At 43.1% G+C, this 21882-nt stretch overlaps 1 protein-coding gene across 7 annotated transcripts in view; it reads right to left on the bottom strand.

The window, feature by feature from the left end:
- Window positions 1-13974: 13974 nt before the first annotated feature.
- The window catches only part of LOC129016028 (torsin-1A-interacting protein 2), a 35750-nt gene continuing 27842 nt past the window's right edge, over window positions 13975-21882 (bottom strand). For all 7 annotated transcript variants that reach the window (XM_054454978.2, XM_063652046.1, XM_054455510.2 and 4 more), the window contains 2 exons: window positions 20572-20673; window positions 13975-19865 (listed from right to left, as the gene is read on the bottom strand). In XM_054454978.2, coding sequence (XP_054310953.1) covers window positions 19108-19865; window positions 20572-20673 — 860 coding nt within the window. In that variant the 3' untranslated portion in view covers window positions 13975-19107. The remainder of the gene's footprint in view (window positions 19866-20571; window positions 20674-21882) is intronic.

The following is a 21882-nucleotide window of genomic DNA, read 5'->3' as shown; positions in this document are numbered from 1 at the left end:
GAGCCGGGCGCGGTGGCTCATGCCTGTAATCTCAGCACTTTGGGAGCCTAAGGTGGGCAAATCACCTGAAGTCAGGAGTTCAAGACCAGCCTGGCCAACATGGTGAAACCCAGTCTCTACCAAAAATACAAAAATTAGCTGGGCGTGGTGGTGGGCACCTGTAATCCCAGCTACTCAGGAGGCTGAGGCAGGAGAATCGCTTGAACCCAGGAGGTGGAAGTTGCAGTGAGAGGAGATTGCGCCATTGCACTTCAGCCTGGGAGACAAGAGGGAAATTCCATCTCAAAAAAAAAAAAAAAAGAAAGAAAAAGAAAAGAAATACATTGTTGAGACCATGCTTTCCATTCTTTTGAGAATTCTACTTCTGTCCCTAGAAGTAGAGTTGCTGGATCATGTGGTAATACTATTTGTAATTTTTTGAGGAACCACCATCCCCATCCTGTTTGCCATAGCAGCTGCAACATTTTGCGATCCCACCAACAGTGTCCCAGAGTTCAATTCCTCCACATCCTGTTAGGTTACAAGGTTTAAGAGGATGAAATACCGGGGCTTCATTTACACCGAAGCACATGATGATGGTAGAGGTTTAGTAAGATTGTAGTTTGAACTCCTGGGGAAAATGATTCCACAGTCCATTTGCAACAAATGGGGTAATTCTGAGGACTTGGAGCAGGGGCGTCTGCTCGGAGCTGTATCTCAGAGCACTCGGAGACCTGCCAGGGCTTTCCTCATCAGCTTCATGATCTGGAGCACAAAGTATTGAACAACCAAAGCCACGCTCCTTTGGTAGCATCTGAGTTTTCAGTTTCTTTCTCTCTGCTTCTCTGAGCTTCTTCCCTTTTGGGAATTACACAGCAATCGGGACCAACCTAACGAAACTAGCTGGTCATTTATAGATTCTTCCAGACTGGAACTCCCCAAAGTCAACTTACCCAATATGGTGCCACCACCCTTCTTGCTTCCATGTCCAGCTGTGAAGGGTAGGATTCTAGAGCCATTGGCAGCAGTCTGGAGGTCAGGGCTGGGACTTTTTCAGGTGCAGGTTTTTCAGAAGCTGCTGACTGACCTGGGTATCCAGGTCCAGAGAGGTATCCACGGACACTGCTGTCTCCCAAAGGCAGTGGCATGAAACCAAGAGCACTGCGGCAACGTGAAGCATCCTGAGTGGCCGGGCAGGGCTGCAAGCACATGAGGCCATGGTTCTCTCCTGGAGTGGACACACTGAGGACAGTCAGCCTCTTGGTACATCAGTAGCAACTGTAGCTCTGCCCCTTGCGCAGGAGCATGGAGAACAAACTCACATCTGTCCAGCCTGAGACCGGTGTCTAGAACCATTCCCAGCCCAGCCAGTGCAGACTCCAGGGCCAATCCCTCTTCTTCTAGCTGCACATCAGGCCCTGCTCCTGGGCTGTGCCTACCCAGCGGCTCTGCTCACCCTGCCCTCTGCTACTGACTCCACAAAGCCCCTCAGGCCCAGCTGGAAACTTGGAAGTGGGCTTTCCCTGCTGCTGACACATCTGATAGTACTTGGACTGGTGGGGACACAGGGTGCAGTTTGTATTCTGGGACACCAGGAAGCTGCAAGCAGAGAAGGATTGAGCCAGGGAGAATAGAGCACAACGGACCTCTGCATCATGTAGGTGGGAGGTGCAAGGGAGCGCCAGAGTGAAGACTTCCGTCAGCCCCCACCATGGCCCTTCCCAGGCTGCCAGTCCTGCAGCTATGGGTGCCGTAGACAATACGCACCTCCAAGCAGGGAGATGGGGTGGTGTACTCTGTAAAACAAGAATGCTGAGAAAGCCTCAAATGGAGGCAAACAGCAATTTTCCACACCCCCAGATAGTCAATGGTAGGTTCTTGTAAATACTGTACTTCCCCGGCTCACTAAGTTTTCCCCACAGTGGAAAGACCAGTGGCCTTGGGCCCAGGATCTAGGTTCTGGGCTCAGGTCTGCACTATAACCTGTGGCCTTAGGCAGTCACTTAGCCCCTTGGTTTCCCCATCTGCAAAGTGACCCTTTCAGTCATTCCATGTTACTATTTCATGCCCCCTTTTGTTTCCTGGACTTTCTTGACTTACAGGCCTCTAGGCAAAGAAACTCAAAGGCAAAGTGTAAGAAACCTATTAGTGACCCAAGTCCAGTCAAATGAAGCTAGGACATTTCAATAAAGATGAAACAACTTGATTTTCAGAAATCCAACTCATCTGCAACTTTCAGGAGTCTCCGTGTTGCATGAAGTTATGTAGAAAGGGGCCAGAAACGATCATTCTCTTGGTGAGCCCAGTGGTTTCCTCTACAATTGAGTCCACAACTTTGACCCCTGAGATCCATTACTCTAATGGTGAACCGATGTGCTCCTACGCTGAAGTGTGCAGTAAGGCCAATCCATGCCTGGATTTTGAAAAAACTGCCATTAGAGAGGAGAGTTAATGGAGAGAAAACTGTTTATTCAACTAACATTTGTTGAGGACCTAAACTAGACACCAAACGTTTGTGTTAGGTGTTAGAGAAATAAAAATGAAAATGCCACCCCTGCCCTCAAGGAGCTTATTAAGCTCCAGGGTGGAAAATTAACATGTATTTTCACAGGTGAGGTACTAAACCTTCCCAGGTATTTACTTGCTTGAGACTAAAATAAGCTACAGTGGAGACTGCAGGTAGAAAGTGGAGTCAGGTGTTCAAAGACTGGCCATAATCAGAGACTGGGTGTGTCCATCTGCCTGCCAAATGTGGAATCTTTAGGAAGCTGATGTTAGCCTCAGTGTTTCTTTCCCACCAGACTTTGTCCTTGGGAAAAGAGTGAAATTACTACAGATGGGTCTAGATCACTAGAGGAGGGACAGGGAGCTATTGATCAAAGCATTTTGTAGACAGTGAAGACAGACTTGCTACCAAGAAATGGACTTACTGCCCGACACACAGAGAAGCCAATACTATGGCTTTGGGCTTTGAGAAAAGAAAGGCTGGCCGGGCACGGTGGCTCACGCCTGTATTCCCAGCACTTTGGGAGGCTGAGGTGGGTGGATCAAGAGGTCAGGAGTTCAAGACCAGACTGGCCAACATAGTGAAACTCCGTCTCTACTAAAAATACAAAAAATTAGCCGGGCGTGGTGGCGGGTGCCTGTAATCCCAGCTACTCAGGAGGCTAAGGCAGGAGAATCACTTGAACCCAGGAAGCGGAGGCTGCAGTGAGCCGACATCACGCCACTGCACTACAGCGTGGGTGACAGAGTGAGACTCCATCTCAGAAAAAAAAAAAAAAAAAAGAAAAGAAATGAAAGGCTTTGTTCTGAGGTCAACTGCTAAGGGGACAGCAAGCAAAACTCAAATCTGTCTCCCAGATCTGGGTTTTGGGGCAAGTTTTATGGGTTAGGAAGGACAGGCTGGTATGTGAAAGTGCTGGCAGGGCAGGATTTGATTGGAAGGACTTCAAATGAGATGACTTTTGATAAGGCATGGGGAGGGGTCTTATCACCAGAAATTCCTAGACAATTGACCCCCCACTTTTGAAAATGTTCCAGTGTTCAGGTTCCACATATGTCCCAAGCGTTTAGTTCCATGGTTGGGGAAGAGACTTTAGTTCCTGGTGTCATTTGAGGTCGAAGTTTTGTTTTCTGTGTATGCCCTGGCTGCATAAGTTGCAACTTCTTAGCTCTGTGTCTGCAAAATAACTAGACATTCTGTTATCCACAGAGTAGGGCCAGATAAGACTGGTCTGGTGGTTACAAACTGAAATTCAACCAGAGATGGATGCAGATATACAGAGGATGTGCTAGGTGAAAGGCTACAGTCTTGAGAAGGTAGACAGAAATAATGTGGTAAATGAAAGCAGTAAGAGGAGAAAGAAGACAGATGCTAAGACATGCTCCTGACCATTAGAATTATAGAGTCCTAGGGCTAGAAGGACCGTCAGAGGTCATCACATCCACCCCTACCTCAATGCATGACCACAGAAACCATCTGACAGGAAAGAGTGTGTCCAGTTTTGAAGGATAATCAAACAATCCTGGAGTGCAAGGTGTTCATTACAGAGCAAAGCCAGCCCTGGAAAAGCCTGACCCATAGGCACTCAGCAACTATTATTGAGTCAACCAGCTGCAAAGGCTCAAGGGAAGGGGTTTGAATTTGTCCTTCTCATTCCTCTCAGAGAACTCAAGCACCTGCTACCTCGCTGTAAAAGAGAAGAAAAAGACTGAGCTATGGAAGATACGTAAGCAGAAGATACTTAAAAAGGGGTTATAACTCCCGTGTGTTCATTTCTTAGACACTGGAACCACACAGGGACTAAAACAGGAGACCCAGGAGTGGCTGCAGGATGGGAAAGAAGCAGATGCAAGATGCGGGACTTCCTACATCTTTGTGATTCTACAAGAAAGTGTGTTTACAGGAGCTGGATAAATGCAGCGGGCCTTGGCCACAGGGGCACTTGTGTCTGTACCCCACATGGCTAACAGAGCCAAAGCCCTGTCACAGCATTGTCGCGGTTGCAGCCATGAGGCCAGATCACAGCCAGCCCAAGGCAGTGTTGAGGATGAGGAGAAGGTGGAATCTGGTACCCTTTGGCGGGGCAGCTACAGGTGGCCGTCATAGTGAATCAAACCCAGCAGGCACCACTCAACAAAACTACCTTCACCTCCCAGATAGCCACAGCTCACCGGGCCACCGTCATTCTTCAGCATCACCTCACGGCAAACAAGCCAGTTCTCACTCCAGTTTTTAACATTTTAAGAATGTGAAACTAGAGCAAATTTCAAATAACAATGCATAGTTGTGGTTTTCCTCACAGGGATGTTTCTACTCCTCCCATTGGCATCTGCTTTAAACATTAAGTGGAACATGTGATCCCAAAACCACTGAACGACTTTGATGTTCGGGATGAAAAAGAAAAGAGCGAAGATGGTAAGCAAGGGACCATTTGCTAATTTTTCCCAAATGCATCTGTGAACCCCTCCCCCCATGAAACAAATTTGTTTGCTTTTTAATATGGTGTGTTTTCTCCAGATGATTGTGAAAATTCCTGCTCATTGATGCTACCAGCTGGGACTGGTGGATGGAGAGTTAATCAAAACAACTACGTAAATTTACAGGTACTCATCCTTCCTCTGCAAAAGGTTGTCTATGCACCAGAACAAGCCATCTCTGTAGTCTTTATTTAGTGTTTTGTGTGACAAAAACTTACATGCAATGCTGCCCACCAGGAAGTAAGGTAAGGCAAAATGATGGGGACTAAATGCTGTCTGAAAAATAACTGCTCCAGCCTGAGTAACATAGTGAAACCGCATCTCTACAAAAAAAAAAAAAAAAAAAAAAAAAAATTTTTTTTTTTTTTTGAGACGGAGTTTCACTCTTGTTGCCCAGGCTGGAGTGCAATGGTGCGATCTTGGCTCACTGCAACCTCCGCCTCCTGAGTTCAAGTGATTCTCCTGCCTCAGCCTCCTGAGTAGCTTGCATTACAGGCGCCCACCACCACTCACAGCTAATTTTTTGTATTTTTAGTAGAGACGGGGTTTCACTATGTCGGCCAGGCTGGTCTTGAACTCTTGACCTCAGGCAATCCACCTGCCTTGGCCTCCCAAAGTACTGGGATTACAGGCGTGAGCCACCGCGCCAGGCCAAAAAAAATTAAAAATTAGCCAGGCACGGTGGTGCGTGCCTGTGGTTCCAGCTATTCCAGAGACTGAGGTGGGAGGATCGCTTGAGCCTGGGAAGTCGAAGCTGCAGTGAGCTGTGTTCGTGCCACTGCACTCCAGCCCAGGTGACAGAGCTAGACTCTGTCTAAAAAAAGAAAGAAAGGAAAAAGAAAAGCCCTGCTCATGGTCTTCACCCAGTTTTTACTCCCCATCAGACTACAGCTCTTCATCTCTTCAAGACCTTTCTGCAAAACAGCTGCTGCATCCCCATTGGGCCTGAAAGGGTCACCCCCTCAGATGAGAGGCATGTTTGCATTTTCTTTCTACCTGGGTTTTGACCTGGGTTCTGTTCATGAAAACTTGTCAGGGGACAACCAGCCCAAATCACAGCAGGGAATATCATTATCTGCTGCAATGAGTAGCAGATAATGACCCATAGGGGCTAGTGGATTAATTATTTCTAATGCAGGGCTGGTTTCTCCTCCTGTATCCTCTTCGAAGCATGCTGCTACTAAGTCTCAAAATGTTGATCCACTTTGAGACTTTGAACAGCATATTGCTTATGGATACCCTATTGTCAGCAAAAAAGGACATCCTCCCAAACTACATATTCTTAGTCCTGTTTCCCATAGATAGAAGAGGGAGGATCCTATTCAAAGGTTACAAGCCTTGGGGTGGAAAGAAATATTCACCCAAACCATATGAGGGTTTTTTTTCTCCCTATGTCATTAAGATAGTTGATGTTCAACTCAGTTGTTGGCACATGTGGGTAGTCAGTAAATATTTGCAAATTGAATGTGTAGCCTCATACCCAAGATTACAGTAAGCAAAAAAGTCAGGAGACAAAAGGATTACAGAATTAGGAATACTTGGAGAAGAACTAAGGACCACCAGTGGCTTTGGTATGAGGGTGTTTATATTCTTATTCTAGGAATAAATATTTTCACAGAGCTTCTATTATTCAACATCATTTGTAAGATAATCCAGTAGAGAGGGGTTTCCTTTTACAGAAAACCATGGCAGTTAGGAAGCAACTCAGGCACCGTTTATCTCCGCGAGGGTCCTCAGTGAATTGAGTCGTTCCAAAAATGAATAAAGATTCCTTGTTTCCAGAAAACGGAAGGAAATCTCACAGTGCTGGAGGGAGTAGGGGAAGCAGAGATAATCCATTCTCATCTTTCATATTTGAGTAAGAAAAAGAATTGGTATTTTAAACAAACTTAGAACTTCACCAGATGTGGGTTTTTAGATTTGAGACACAACACTTTCTAGCTGCTTCTAGCCATAGTAAAATCATAAAAACAAAGCTACCCAGAACAGAGTTTGCTTGCTTCTTGGATATGCAGACTTAATGTCATAAAGATGCCAATTTCCCACCAGATCACTAGAAAAATTAATGCAATCCTATGAAAAATATTTACTTTTTAGACAAGGTGATTTTAAAGTTCATTTGAAAGAATAAGTAATAATGCTAGAAAAATTCTGAAAAAAAAAAAAATGAGCCACCACCAGATATTAAAGCCACAATAATTAAAACTGTGTGGTACTTAGGCCTAATTAGCCAGGTCAATGGATCAGCATAGAACATTCAGAAATAAGCACAAATATATATGAGAATCCAGTATGTGACAAAGTGGCATTTCAAATCAGTGAGGAAAAGATGGATTCTCAATAAACTATGTTTGAACAGTTATAGCAATTCAAATGAAGCATGTCATTGATTTGTTAAATTTGAATATTCACTTTCAAATATGTAAATGCAGTCTATAATGTAACTTGAAGTGGAAATCACCTTGTGTGCATTAGATTTAAAAATCTACCATTCAATTTAATAAACAGTTATTACTGCAAGAATAAAATGCTGCAATAATTTATGATCAAGAAAGTTTATGTACAAAAATTATTATGAACCTGAAAATAGGGAAATAAATTGACAGTCATTAAAACTGAGATATCTTTAGAAAAATATTAGATTATTTTTCAAACAAATGCCACGTATTAGAATGTAAATAATATGAAGCAGACAAAAAATTAGACATAATTCTCGTCTTCACATGATTATTTAGGGTACTCTTAACAGAATAGTCTTTAAAAACTGTATTTAACTTTGTTTAGGCTATGAGTCTTAAAAAAAAAAAAAAGTCCTATTAAGAATTCTTCACATTTTGTAAAGATGTATTAAAAATGTCAACTTTGTCCAGATGCAGAGCCCCAGGCCTGTAATCCCAGTACTTTGGGAGGCTGAGACGGGCAGATCACAAGGTCAGGAGATCGAGACCATCCTGGCTAACACAGTGAAAACCTGTCTCTACTAAAAATACAAATAATTAGCCAGGCATAGTGGCGTGCATCTGTAGTCCCAGCTACTTGGGAGGCTGAGGCAGGAGAATCGCTTGAACCCGGGAGGCGGAGGTTGCAGTGAGCCTAGATGGTGCCACTGCACTCTAGTTGGGCAGCAGAGTGAGACTCCGTCTCAAAAAAAAAAAAAATTAGACAGGCTCAGGGCTGTGCTCCTGTAGTCCCAGCTATTCAGGAGGCTGAGGCAAGAGGATCACTTGAGCCCAGGAATTCAAGTCCAGCCTGAGCAACATAGAGCTCATCTCTTAAAAAAAAAAAAAAAAAAAAAAAAAAAAAATTATGAAACTGACTTGTAGCATACTTTAAGACATTCAAACAAGATGTTTTTTTAAAGGCTGTGTGAAAACTAATTACTGAATATTTGCAGATAACAATACCAATATTGTAGGGCTTCTAACAAGCATTTTGTATACATAACCTGGTGAGCCTCATGTGGAGAACTCTTAGCTCTTAGCTCCAAGCCCCCAGCAGCCTGTCTGACTTCAAATGCAGGGTCCAGTAGGCCTGCGACTTCAGCCCTGCTCACCACTTGGGAGTTTTTATTCTGTTTCTGACCCTCAAAGATGAATCTTGTTTTTGAGCCTGACTGTCTTCTAAAATTTTCCTTGAAATATTTTACCTATTATTGTTATGTGTTTGGATTTACAGAAACGTGCCAACTCCAGGGGACAGCTTCAAATGGCATCTCAGGTAATATTGTGTCCGGAATTGGTGGGTTCTTGGTCTCACTGACTTCAAGAATGAAGCTGTGGACCCTCGCGGTGAGTGTTACACTTCTTAAAGGCGGCGTGTCCGGAGTTTCTTCCTTCTGATGTTGGGATGTGTTCAGAGTTTCTTCCTTCTGGTGGGGTTCATGGTCTTGCTGGCTCAGGAGTGAAGCTGCGGACTTTCGCAGTGAATGTTACAGCTCTTAAGGCCGCGCCTCTGGAGTTGTTCGTTCCTCCTGGCGGGTTCGGGGTCTCGCTGGCTTCAGAAGTGAAGCTGCAGACCTTGGCAGTGAGTGTTACAGCTCATAAAGGCAGTGTGGACCCAAAGAGTGAGCAGCAGCAAGATTTATTGCAAAGAGCAAAAGAACTAAGCTTCCACAGTGTGGAAGGGGACCCTAGCGGGTTGCCACTGGTGGCTCCCGAGGCCTGCTTTTATTCTCTTGTCTGGCCCCACCCACATCCTGCTGATTGGTCCATTTTAGGGAGAGCCCAGTGGTCTGTTTTGACAGGGGGCTGATTGATGCGTTTACAACCCCTGAGCTAGACACAAAGATTCTCCATGTCCCCACTAAATTAGCTAGATATAGAGTGTCCACACAAAGGTTCTCCAAGTCTCCACCAGAGTAACTAGATACAGAGTGTCGATTGGTGCATTCACAAACCCTGAGCAAGACACAGGGTGCTGACTGGTGTGTTTACAAACCTTGAGCTAGATACAGAGTGCTGATTGGTGTATTTACAATCCCCAAGCTAGACACAAAGGTTCTCCAAGTCCCCACCAGAGTAGCTGGATACAGAGTGTGGATTGGTGCATTCACAAACCCTGAGCTAGACACAGGGTGCTGATTGGTGTGTTTACAAACCTTGAGCTAGATACAGAGTGCTGATTGGTGTATTTACAATCCCCTAGCCAGACATAAAGGTTCTCCAAGTCCCCCACCAGAGTCAGGAGCCCAGCTGGCTTCACCCAGTAGATTCCGCGTGGGGGCCGCAGGTGGAGCCGCCTGCCAGTCCCGCACCGTGCGCCTGCACTCCTCAGCCCTTGGGTGGGTCGATGGGACTGGGCGCCATGGATCAGGGGGCGGCACTCGTCCCGGAGGCTCAGGCGGCACAGGAGCCCACGGAGTGGGGGAGGCTCAGGCATGGCAGGCTGCAGGTCCCGAGCCCTGCCCCACAGGGAGGCAGCTAAGGCCTGGTGAGAAATCGATTGCAGCGCTGGTGGGCCGGCACTGCTGGGGGACCCAGTACACCCTCCACAGCGCTGGCCCCGGGTGCTAAGCCCCTCATTGTCTGGGGCCGGCAGGGCCAGCCGGCCGGCCGCTCAGAGTGCAGGCCCGCCAAGCCCACGCCCACCCAGAACTCCAGCTGGTCCGCAAGCGTCGCGTGCAGCCCCGGTTCCTGCTCATGCCTCTCCTTCCACACCTCCCTGCAAGCTGAGGGAGCCAGCTCTGGCCTTGGCCAGCCCAGAAAAGGGCTCCCACAGTGCAGTGGTGGGCTGAAGGGCTCCTCAAGTGCCGCCAAAGTGGGAGCCCAGGCAGAGGAGGCGCTGAGAGCGAGGGAGGGTTGCGAGGGCTGCCAGCACGCTGTCACCTCTCAATATGATAATGAAAGATGTTACTGAATTAATGGTTTATCTTAAACATTGATTTGTATACTTAAGAATTAGTGATCCTAGAAAGTGTCAGATATAGGTCAAAAAGACAAAGTGTCTTTTTTTTTTTTTTTTTTTTCCTGAGACGGAGTCTTGCTTTGTTGCCCGGGCTGGGGTGCAGTGGCGCGATCTCGGCTCACTGCAACCTCCATCTCCTGGGTTGAAGCAATTCTCCTGCCTCAGCCTCCAGAGTAGCTGGGATTACAGGTATCTGCCACCACGCCTGGCTTTTTGTATTTTTAGAGACGGGTTTCACCATGCTGGCCAGGCTGGTCTTGAACTCCTGACCTCATGCTCAGCCCGCATCGGCCTCCCAAAGTGCTGAGATTACAGGCATGAGCCATTGCGCCTGGCCTTTTTTTTAAGACAGGGTCTCACTCGGTCACCCAGGCTGGAGTGCAGTGGTGCAATCATGGCTCACTGCAGCCTCCACCTCCCCAGGGTCAGGTGATCCTCCCACCTCAGCCTTCTGAGTAGCTGGGACTTACAGGCATGTGCCACCACATCCAGCGAATTATTGCATTTGTTGTAGAGACAGGGATTTACCATGTTGGCCAGGCTGGTGTGAAACTCCTGGGCTCAAAGGATCCGCAAACCTCGGCCTCCCAAAGTGCTGGGATTACTGGCGTGAGCCACCACGCCTGGCTAGTGTCTCATTTTTAGTGTGTGTATGGGGGCCTTCTGTGAGCCCTAAAGTCATGTGGGCAGATTCCATAGTAATGAGTGCCCTGAACATATACATAATAGGATCTGCCTACTCATTTCCTTTTCCTAAAGTAGATAATACCTTGGACCAATAGCTAAGATCTTTTCTGTTTAGCTTGATGGAGCTGCTTCTGCACCAAACATTCTATGACTCGAATTGCAACTTCAGACTTGAAATTATTTTTATTGTATCCTGTTTAAAATGACAATTCCTACAGCAACTAAATAATTCATAGCCACTCACTCCCTTATTAATCCGTATTGAGGCCTGTTCTAGTGTACGGTAGAACACTAGTATGTAATATTATAGTGGTGAGTTTATGCATTAAGTATATCTTGCATTAATTATATATTAATATATAATTATATATAATAATATATATTAATAATATATTAAGTATATTTTGCAGTTATTATATTAAATTTATGCATATAGTATGTAATATTATAGTGGTGAGTTTATGCATTAAGTATATTTTGCATTAATTATATATTAATATATAATTATATATAATAATATATATTAATAATATATTAAGTATATTTTGCATTTATTATATTAAATGTATGCATATAGTATGTAATATTATAGTGGTGAGTTTATGCATTAAGAAAATCTCGTTGCTGCTAATCTACTGCAGACGTTTGTGGAATGAGTATTAGGAAATTCTGTGTTCTTTGCCTTCAGGCTCATCTTATCGCTTGACTTTAGCTCCTTTCAGTGAAAGCTCATATGTTAAGATATGCTAACTCCCAAAGTTCCTATTTTTCTAAACTGCAAAAACAAGTCTTTCAGATTTTCAAAATTCAATTCAGATTTATTAGAAAATGATTCTATAAAATGTGTTAATAAGACCTTTGGTTTTAGTTGGGTATGGATGGGGGTGGGCGGAGCAGGAAGCTGGGAGAAGGTGGGTGAGGGGCTGAGATGGGTATTCAGGTGCTTCTGCTCTGTAATTCTGGTTTGGCAACATCTTAAGGCAGAAAATCTGAACACACCCCCACCTCCCCCACTCCCAACACATAAGGTAAGGGATACCCACACTTAAAAAACACATTCGGCCGGGCGCGGTGGCTCACGCCTGTAATCCCAGCACTTTGGGAGGCCGAGGCGGGTGGATCACGAGGTCAGGAGATCGAGACCATCCTGGCTAACACGGTGAAACCCCGTCTCTACTAAAAATACAAAAAAATTAGCCGGGCATGGTGGTGGGCACCTGTAGTCCCAGCTGCTCGGGAGGCTGAGGCAGGAGAATGGCATGAACCCGGGAGGTGGAGGTTGCAGTGAGCCGAGATCGCGCTACTGCACTCCAGCCTGGGCGACACAGCAAGACTCCGTCTCGAAAAAAAAAAAAAAACACATTCACAGGCTGGGCGTGGTGGTTCACGCCTGTAATCCCAGCACTTTGGGAGGCCGAGGCAGGCAGATCACCTGAGCTCAGGGGTTTGAGACCAGCCTGGACAACATGGTGAAACCCTTTCTCTACTAAAAATACAAAAATTTAGCCCAGCACAGTGGCGTGCGCCTGTAGTCCCAGCTACTTAGGAGGCTGAGACAGGAGAATTGCTTGAGCCTGGGAGGCGGAGGTTGCAGTCAGGGGTGATTGCACCACTGCACTCCAGCCTGGGCAACAGAGCAAGACTTTGTCTCAACACACACACACTCACAACAGCACACCCTGGGGTAGCAGCAATTCCCAGGGATCTACTTACAACCCCAATGTTTCTCCCATACTCAGGAAAGCCTCGTTAAGTAGGAATAGCACTCGAAGAATGCTACCCAAGAGCTGCAACAGATTCTAGGCAGGGTCTGCCCTGTACCATTTCACTGATGGCCACAAAATGCCACCTGACAACCCTCACAGGATTCTCCAGCTCCTCAGCTTACTGCCATATGAGGGCAGTTTCCTTTCCCACCATTAATCACCACATGCCCATTTCTATAAACCTGCTATTTTGGAAAATTTAATCAAGAATCACTCCGCTGAAAAAAACTCAGATTTATTCTTTATTCTGGTAATGGCCATCTAATCTGAATAAGGCACATTCATCAGCATCCCTAAGAAACAAATACAAAAGCCATCCCTGTTATACAGAAAGGGAGTGCCGAGAAGTGGGACGTTAATATTGGCAAAGCCCACGTTATTTTTTGTTAAGCACAAATAAGCAAAATGCAATTGGTTTTGAAAGTGAATGTGCTCTTTTATGACAGGAAAGGCAAATAGGTTTAAATGTCCTGTGCTCTCTGATGAACCAGGAGCAACTGCCTGGAGCTTTGTGTTGATGTGTCCTCAGGCCTAGAAGGAACACAGAGAGTAGGGCTGTGACTGCCAGGGGCCTGGCCAACTCTGCCCCATGCAATGTGACTCAGCCTGTTGCTTCCCAAGTCTAAAATGTTCTTTTTGGTTCATGTAACTGCTCTTAGCCAAAGGCAAATTTAGTTTATAAGCCTCAATGAGGAAAAGCAGGAGACCATTTGCCAAAATAAGAACCAATTTATGGGCTTTTCAAGACATCAAAGCAAGCCGGCACAGATAATGCAGATAATACTGGAAGGAAAGGTACTGAAGACTAAGGTATTTACCTCTTTGCAGATTAGGGGATACTGATTATGTTCTCAGGCCATTTGGATTGGCCTATAGAGATACAGAAGTTATAGCACAGTTTACCAAATATCGCATGTTCTCACTCGTAGGTGGGAATTGAACAAAGAAAATACTTGGACACAGGGCAGGGAACATCACACACTGGGGCCTATCAGGGAGTAGGGGGCTGGGGGAGGGATAGCATTAGGAGAAATACCTAATGTAGATGACGGGTTGATGGGTGCAGCAAACCACCATGGCATGTGTATACCTATGTAACAAACCTGCATGTTCTCCACATGTATCCCAGAACTTAAACTATAATAATAATAATAAAGAAGTTATAGCACAGTTTATTAGCTAGAAATGAATTTTAACAGCCCCGTCTCAGTCTGAATGAGGCAAATTTAGGCCCAAATCATTAGGTATTTCACAAGTTAACACCTAAAATTTAACATAAATTTACAAAAATAAGGCTTATTTTAAAGTCATCTGGAGAAACTGTTTTACATGTATCTTAACTTTATTTAGCTCTCTCTAGAATTAACATCTTTGCAAATGTATTATTCAACCAAGCATTTGCCATAAAGATAAGCATCAACTTTCCCATTGGACAAGTGATAGTGTTCAAGATACTTGACTTGTGAAAAACAAAAAACCACCATGACTTCTCAACAAATACATTTTAAAATGAAATATGCTCAGACTGATAAACAAGATATTAAAATGGAGATTGACATTGAACTACATAGTCAACTTGAAAAACACAAGAAGACAATGCTCCTATAAAATGATATATTATTGGCTTTACAAAGACATACTGGTTTATGTTTACAACTATGTTTTATTTTCAAACGATAAAGGAAAGGCTTCATGTTGCTATTTGAAAGTACTTCTCAACTAGCCGGGCATGGTGGCGTAAACCCTGAAGCAGGAGGATCATCCCCTTAAGGCCAGGAGGTCCAGGCTGCAGTGAGCTGTGATTGTGCCACTGCACCATAGCTTGGGTGACAGAGTGAGACCCTGTCTTTAAAACAAAAAGAAAGTACTTCTCTGCAAGTAAATTTTATGGATATAATCTTTATTCCGATTAAATAAATGATTACCCTAATCAGCTATTATTTATTGTTTTCTATTTAACATTCATTTTTGAAGTGCCAGAGACCTGCCTATGTCGCATAAAGTTTGGTCAGATATATGCAAATGCAGTGCTGGTGAAGATCATCTGAATAATGATCACTTTCACATGCTATATTTGTTATATTTTAATATCACTGCTCATTGTGCTTCCTGTCTTTAATAAAGTATAAATCAAGCAATTAAAAGCTGTTTAGGCCAGTCACGGTGGATCACGCCTGTAATCCCAGCACTTTGGGAGGCCGAGGCGGGTGGATCACTTGAGGTCAGGAGTTCGAGACCAGCCTGGTCAACGTGGGGAAACCCCGTCTCTACCAAAAATACAAAAATTAGCTGGGTGTGATGGCACGTGCCTGTAATCCAGCTACTTGGCAGGCTGAGGCAGGAGAATCGCTTGAACATGGGAGGCAGTGGTTGCAGTGAACCAAGATATCGCACCATTGCACTCCAGCCTGGATAACAAGAGCGAAACTCTGTCTCAAAAAAAAAAAAAAAAGGCTGTTAAAGGGTCAAAACCATCTCAGCGGCTAGCACTATTTAGTGGAGTCATTAGCTGAGAGAATGGTGGGTTACCAGCATGCTGAGCCTCACTAACCACCATAAACTTGGGGGCTTCCAAATGAAATGTATTGAAATTTCTTTATTGATTGCTTTTTAAAATAGAAATATGAAACAAATTAGCATTACTATTTTAGTGATATGAACACCTTTAGTGATATGAACTTCTCTGCCAACTCCTGGAAACTAACCAGAAAACCTAAAATTTACCCTAAGGGAAGAAAAACCTCAAGTCCAAAGACAGTTTCTGATTCCACCAATTGGTTCTACAATTCTGGGATTACTCAAGAAGTAATGTATATTAATATACAGCGTAATGAAAGTTGTTCTGTAAGAGTAACTAAATGGCAATGTTTAGGTATCATGTACAATATTGTATGCTCACAAATCATTTTTCTAAGTCAAATAAGCAAATTATCTTTGACAATAAAAGATGAATTACTAGACACACAAAAGAAAATCTGAAACCTTAAAAAATGTAAATAGGCCAGGCGCGGTGGCTCACACCTGTAATCCCAGCACTCTGGGAGGCCAAAGCAGGCGGATCATGAGGTCAGGAGATCAAGACCATCCTGACTAACACGGTGAAACCCTGTCTCTACTAAAAATATTTTTAAAAAAATTAGCCAGTCGTCGTGGCAGGCACCTGTAGTCCCAGCTACTTGGAAGGCCGAGGCAGGAGAATGGCATGAACCCAGGAGGCGGAGCTTGCAGTGAGCCGAGATTGCACCACTGCACTCCAGCCTGGGTGGCAGAGCAAGAATCCATCTCCAAAAAAAAAAAAAGTATAGAACAAATAGAAATTAACCTAATACATTAGATAATAGATTTGAATTATCTGTACATTTATAAAATATAGTCTTATGTTTAAAATAGTCATTTTAGTCATGAGAAGACCCAGAGCTAATATATCGCTTCTTTTAAAAATGATTTTTGAGGCCAGGTGCGGTGGCTCATGCCTATAATCCTAGCACTTTGAAAGACCAAGGCGGGCAGATCAATTGAGGCCAGGAGTTCAAGACCAACCTGGACAACATAGCAAAACCTCGTCTCTCTTAAAAATACAAAAATTAGCTGGGCATTGTGGTGCATGCCTGTAATCCCAGCTACTTGGGAGGCTGAGGCACAAGAATCACTTGAACCCAGGAGGTGTGGGTTACAGTGAGGTGAGATTGCGCCACTGCACTGTATTCCAGCCTGGGTGACAGAGCAAGACCTTCTCTCAAAAAAAAAAAAAAAAGTTTGGTTGGGTGCATTGGGTCACATCTGTAATCCAAACACTTTGGGAGGCTGAGGTGGGAGGATCACTTGAGACCAGGAGTTCAAGACCAGCCTGGGCAACACAGTAAGACCCTGTCACTATACAAAATAGTGTGGTAGAGTGGTGTGGTAGTCTGTACTTGTAGTCCCAGCTACTCAGGAGGCTAAGGTCAGAGGATTGCCTGAGCCCAGGAGTTTAAAGCTACAGTGAGCTATGATCAAGCCACTGCACTCCAGCCTGGGAGTCAGAATGAGACTCCATCTCAAAAAAAAAAAAAAAAAAAAAAGACTTTTGAAATAGTGGACAGAAAACTGACAACACTCTCAATTGACTGCACTATACATGGAAGGAAAAATGTTTTTAAAAAGGCTAAATTAAAAAATTATGACTTTAGAAATTTATTTTTCTAAATTATTTTGAAGGGAAATGATGAAAACCATATTCAACTGAATGAAGAAACAAGAATATGTGTCATACTGGTTCCTTTACAGATCTGAGGTAGCACAGGTCAGCAGGCCAATATAATAGTTATACAAGGCAACACTGGTTTTGTGGATGTAACGCTAGCATCTGAGCTCTAAAAAGAAAAAATGTGCATATGGTATACAAATTTTCCTTCAATTTCCTCTGCTTTTATACTGGATTGATAGTGATATTACATTCACCATGCTTTAACTTTTTGTTCAGGTCTTTTCCCAAATCTCTTGGAAGATTCCTTCGAAGTTCCAAATTGCAAATTCTTCCTTCAGGTATGCCCCTACACTCAATTGAGCAATTACTCAATTGTCATCTTTTTAGGTATCAATAAAGATCCCTGTATCTTCTTAGTGTTTCCTAAAATCTTTCCATACTTTAATCAGACTTCTTAGATATATACATATGATCTCATATAACGGAGAGGCCAAAACCCAGTTGAAACAATCCAGGATTATGGTAATAGTCTATATAATGGAACAGACCCTTTGTTAGGTCAAGATCATTTTACTAGAGTTCTGCTTTCAGAGCTCAAATGCTAATCAACTACTATCTCCATACAAACTGTTTTCAATCTTTCTTACAATCACAGAACATGGTCCAACAGTCAGTACTGAACATCAAAACCTCTGAGAATCTACCCACCATTTCTGCTTCCTCTCACTAAGTATAACATCTCTTAGATTTCTCTAATTTTTAACCTAATGGTACTTCTATAACTAGTTGGTCACGAAATGAGCTGCATTACATAATGTTCCATCACTGCATAGAAATAAACTGTTTGGTAAAGTTATGCCAAATGTTCATATAAAATTTACTATTAAATGGGTTATTCAAAAATAAATTTTTAAAATAAAACAAATAAATTGGTTATTCAAATCTGTTCTGCTGAAAGAGTCTACAAACTCTTACCCTAGACAAGTATAAAATCCCATGCAGAGGGGACAGAAATGACGATTAACAGAAATGAACAAAAGCATCAGAGACATGCTAGTAAATGCTAGCTTATACATTCTGCTGTTCATGTATAGATCTTTATCCTTCATAAATAATGTATCTATACAATAAACCTGTATTTCATCTTCCTACTCATAAGATTTAATACATTCATTTTTTAAACATATTTCCTATCTTCTAAGATGTTTTTTCACTTAATTAATGGTTTTCAAACTCGAATATCAGTGAAACTCTTTGTTCCAATGAAATCTCATAGAGAACCCCAACATATAAAACAGTTAAAAGCAGAACTGCTCCGATACAAAGGGGAAGGGTGCCAGTAGACACAGTTTGAAAATCACTGCTGTAAATCGTTCAAGAAAAGCTGAAGATACAGCCAATTGGAATTTCTTCATTTCCAATGATTATAAACAATTTCCCCATTGGTTCTCATTTTTAAGAACGTTTGAGTACAGCTGCTTATACCTCAGCTGAATGGAATAAAAGCACAGTGCCTTACATGTAGTATTTAGGTAGGTACTTAATGGTTTGAATTCTTATTTCTTTTATCATACTACTCAAAACTGCAAAATTAATATAAGATATAATCCCATAACTTTAGATTATTAAAGTGAGGTTTGAAAATATTCAACATGTGATAGAAAAATTTTCTAAAGGTTGTCATTGCTTCATAATTCTAATTGCTTTAGTCCAAGTCCAAACACTATAGAAAAGGCTCTGCAGAGTCTCACTCAAGAAAAAAAAAAAATCACTCTGTAGTTACTCTAAGAAGTAAGAATATCTTCCTGTGCAATGTTGCTATATTTTAGAATTTAAAAAAAATTCTCATATATATCATCCATATTTCAAACCTGATTTGGTCCAAAGAAAAAAAGTCAGGTTAATTTTTAGCTTTGTCAAGGCTTAGATTAGAAAGATTTTACAAGGAATAAAAAATAAAAACTTGTTTCTAAAATAAGCTCATCTTTGTTTTTCAGGCTATTTCCTCAACCTATTTTATCAACCTCCTTCCATATAAATGGAAGACCTTTAAACAAACTTTTCATAAACATATATCTTCTGTAACCAACTCTGTGCTTAGCTTTAGAAAAGGCACCCCTGTTCTTCTATGCTCCTCACTGGCTGGACTGGCAGTACCAGATGTGAAATTCGGCTCCACAGCCCACTCAATTTGTCTGAGTCCATGTGGTTGAAGGAGCTGGGAGTGTGAGAGTTGGTAAACTTGGCCCAGAGTAAGTCTCTCACTTTTTCTTCAGTTTCCCTCGGGCCTACACTTGCTTCTAATGTTTCCTCCTCTAGCAGAACAGTCAGGACCAGGGCCACATCTTTAAAGGCAGCATTCTCATGATCACAATACTTGTAGAAGATCAAAGTGGAGCCGGCAGGGAAGGATTCGAAGTGGTGTACCACAGCAGCCTTCTGGCCATTCTCAAACCCATAGCTCAGCTCCAGGTCAACCAACAGCTTGACCGTGTCACTGTCCTGCCAGGTCCTTCCAGCCCCATCAATCTGAATGGGAGGGACTTTCTGGGAAGAGGTGTAGGCATCTGCAACATGGTGGCTCAGGCACTTCAGGGTCTCTCTTCCCTCCCGAGCTGCTGTAAATATGATGGTGGCTGGCTCAGTGGGGTTGGAAGCATTGAGGTGCTTCTGGAGAAACTTCCGTCCTCTCTGCCATAGGAAGGAACTCTGGCCTGGAAATTTATCTTCCAATTGGCTAAACTGGGCCAAAAAGGCCTCCAAAGCTGGATTTTTGGGCACTTGCTGGGCTGGAGAGGAATAGTAGCTATTCACAGAACTTGCCACAACAGCCACAACCAGGATAGCAAGAAACATACGGCCTGTCAAAAGAATGAAAAAGGAATAGAAAATTACAGAGAACAAGAGCCAGAAACAAAGCCTGTGGTAAACTGAAATGAGGCAGAGATACTGGCAGGTTTTACTAGGAGCAGTAAGTTTCTTTTGCATAAATTGTTTAAACTTTCAATCCACCAGAAGTACCTTTTCTCTAATCTCTTCTCAGATTTAATTATTTGAAGATATATCTGTTAAAAGATAAAAGCTACGTGGAAGAGTTAAGTACTCAGTAAAAAATTTTTAAAAATAAAAGGTAAAAGCTGAGTCTATGTATTTGTTATTATAACTAATGATGCAATTTAGACATGAGTCATCAAGATTTTTTTTCATCTTCTCAATGCACCTACTACCTATAGCCGACCATTTTTTTAGGAGTCATAACTTTAAAGTGCACTTGAAAAATTAATATTCTCTAATTAGAAAGGCAGTTTTTGTTTCTTGTTTAGGAAAAGCCTTTCCTATTGTGAGAAATTCCATTCTGCTAAGCACAGCAAAATATCAGCCAGCACCCGTAAGGGAAAAATCCCTGAAACTCTAGTGTACTATTTTACTATGTCTCACTACCAATCATTAAATAAGTATATATAAACACAATGTTAAAACTGTTTAAATCTGCTAGTTTTCTAGGCATTTTCACTGAGGATTTCTGAATGTGAATCAACACTGCAATAAAACCAGGTTTGTTCTCACCATAGCTCCAAAAACCCTTTTTATTAATCTGTCTCATGGTGTCCTGTGCATTCTCTTTAATTTCTTCCAATTTTTGTGTTTGTTGTGGATAACTTCCAGCCTCTGGAGAGGAAAAGAATCAATATTATTTTTAGGCAGTACACTAATGACAGTATGTATACCTTTATATCTCTCACCAAACCAAAGAATGATTTGACTAAAAGGCTTTCTATACCTTGGCCAGGTACGGTGGCTCACGCCTGTAATCCCAGCACTTTAGGAGGCTGAAACAGGTGACTCACTTGGGGTCAGGAGTTTGAGACCAGCATGGCCAACAAGGTGAAACCCTGACTCTACTAAAAATACAAAAATTATCTGGGCATGATGGCGGGCGCCTGGAATCCCAGCTACGTGGGAGGCTGAGGCAGGAGAATGGCGTGAACCCGGGAGGCGGAGCTCGCAGTGAGCCAAGACAGCGCCACTGCAGTCCGGCCTGGGCGAAAGAGCGAGACTCCGTCTCAAAAAAACAAAAAAAACAAAAACAAAACAACAAAAAAAGAGATGTAGCTAAGTTGAGATGAAAACAAGGTTTCTTATCTCTTAGAGTATAGATAACCTCATTCAACTATATTAAATTGCTTTCCATACATAAACTGCTTTTTTTTTTTTTTTTAAGACAGGGTCTCACTCTGTCAACAAGGCTGGAGTGCAGTGGTGAAATTTCGGCTCACCACAGCTTCGACCTCCCGGACTCAAGCAATCCTCCCACCTCAGCCTCCTGAGGACTACAGGTGCATGCAGCTGTTTTTGTGTTTTCTGTAGAGATGGGTTTTTGCCATGTTGCCCAGGCTGGTCTTCCTGGCCTCAAGTGATCCACCAGCCTTGGCCTCCCAAAGTGCTAGGATCACAGGAGTCAGCCACCACCCTTGGCCTAAACTAGATTTTTTTAAACAATATTTTTTCTACTCACAGTGAACCTGCCTAACAGTGAATTTTTTTTAAGAGATGGGGTCTCACTACATTGCCCAGGCTAGCTAGAATGCAGTGGCTATTCACAGGGGTGATCATAGCACACTGCAGGCTTGAACTCCTGGGCTCAAGCAATCCTCCCAACTCAGCTTCCCAAGTAACTGGGACTAGAGGTGTAAGTAATTGCACCTAGCTCATAACAGTGAAATTCTGATGCAGGTCATGGTCCTTACAGATCACATTCATTCATTTGACAAAATTCATAAAGGTGTTTCTATTTGCCAGGTGCCAGAGATACACAATGAATGAGAGGACATAGTCCTTGCCTTCACTGAAGTTACAGATTATTCTAATGATTAATAA

The sequence above is a fragment of the Pongo pygmaeus genome, chromosome 1, assembly GCF_028885625.2.
Source record: "Pongo pygmaeus isolate AG05252 chromosome 1, NHGRI_mPonPyg2-v2.0_pri, whole genome shotgun sequence".
Classification (NCBI taxonomy): domain Eukaryota; kingdom Metazoa; phylum Chordata; class Mammalia; order Primates; family Hominidae; genus Pongo; species Pongo pygmaeus.
This window is presented reverse-complemented; position numbering and strand designations above follow the sequence as displayed.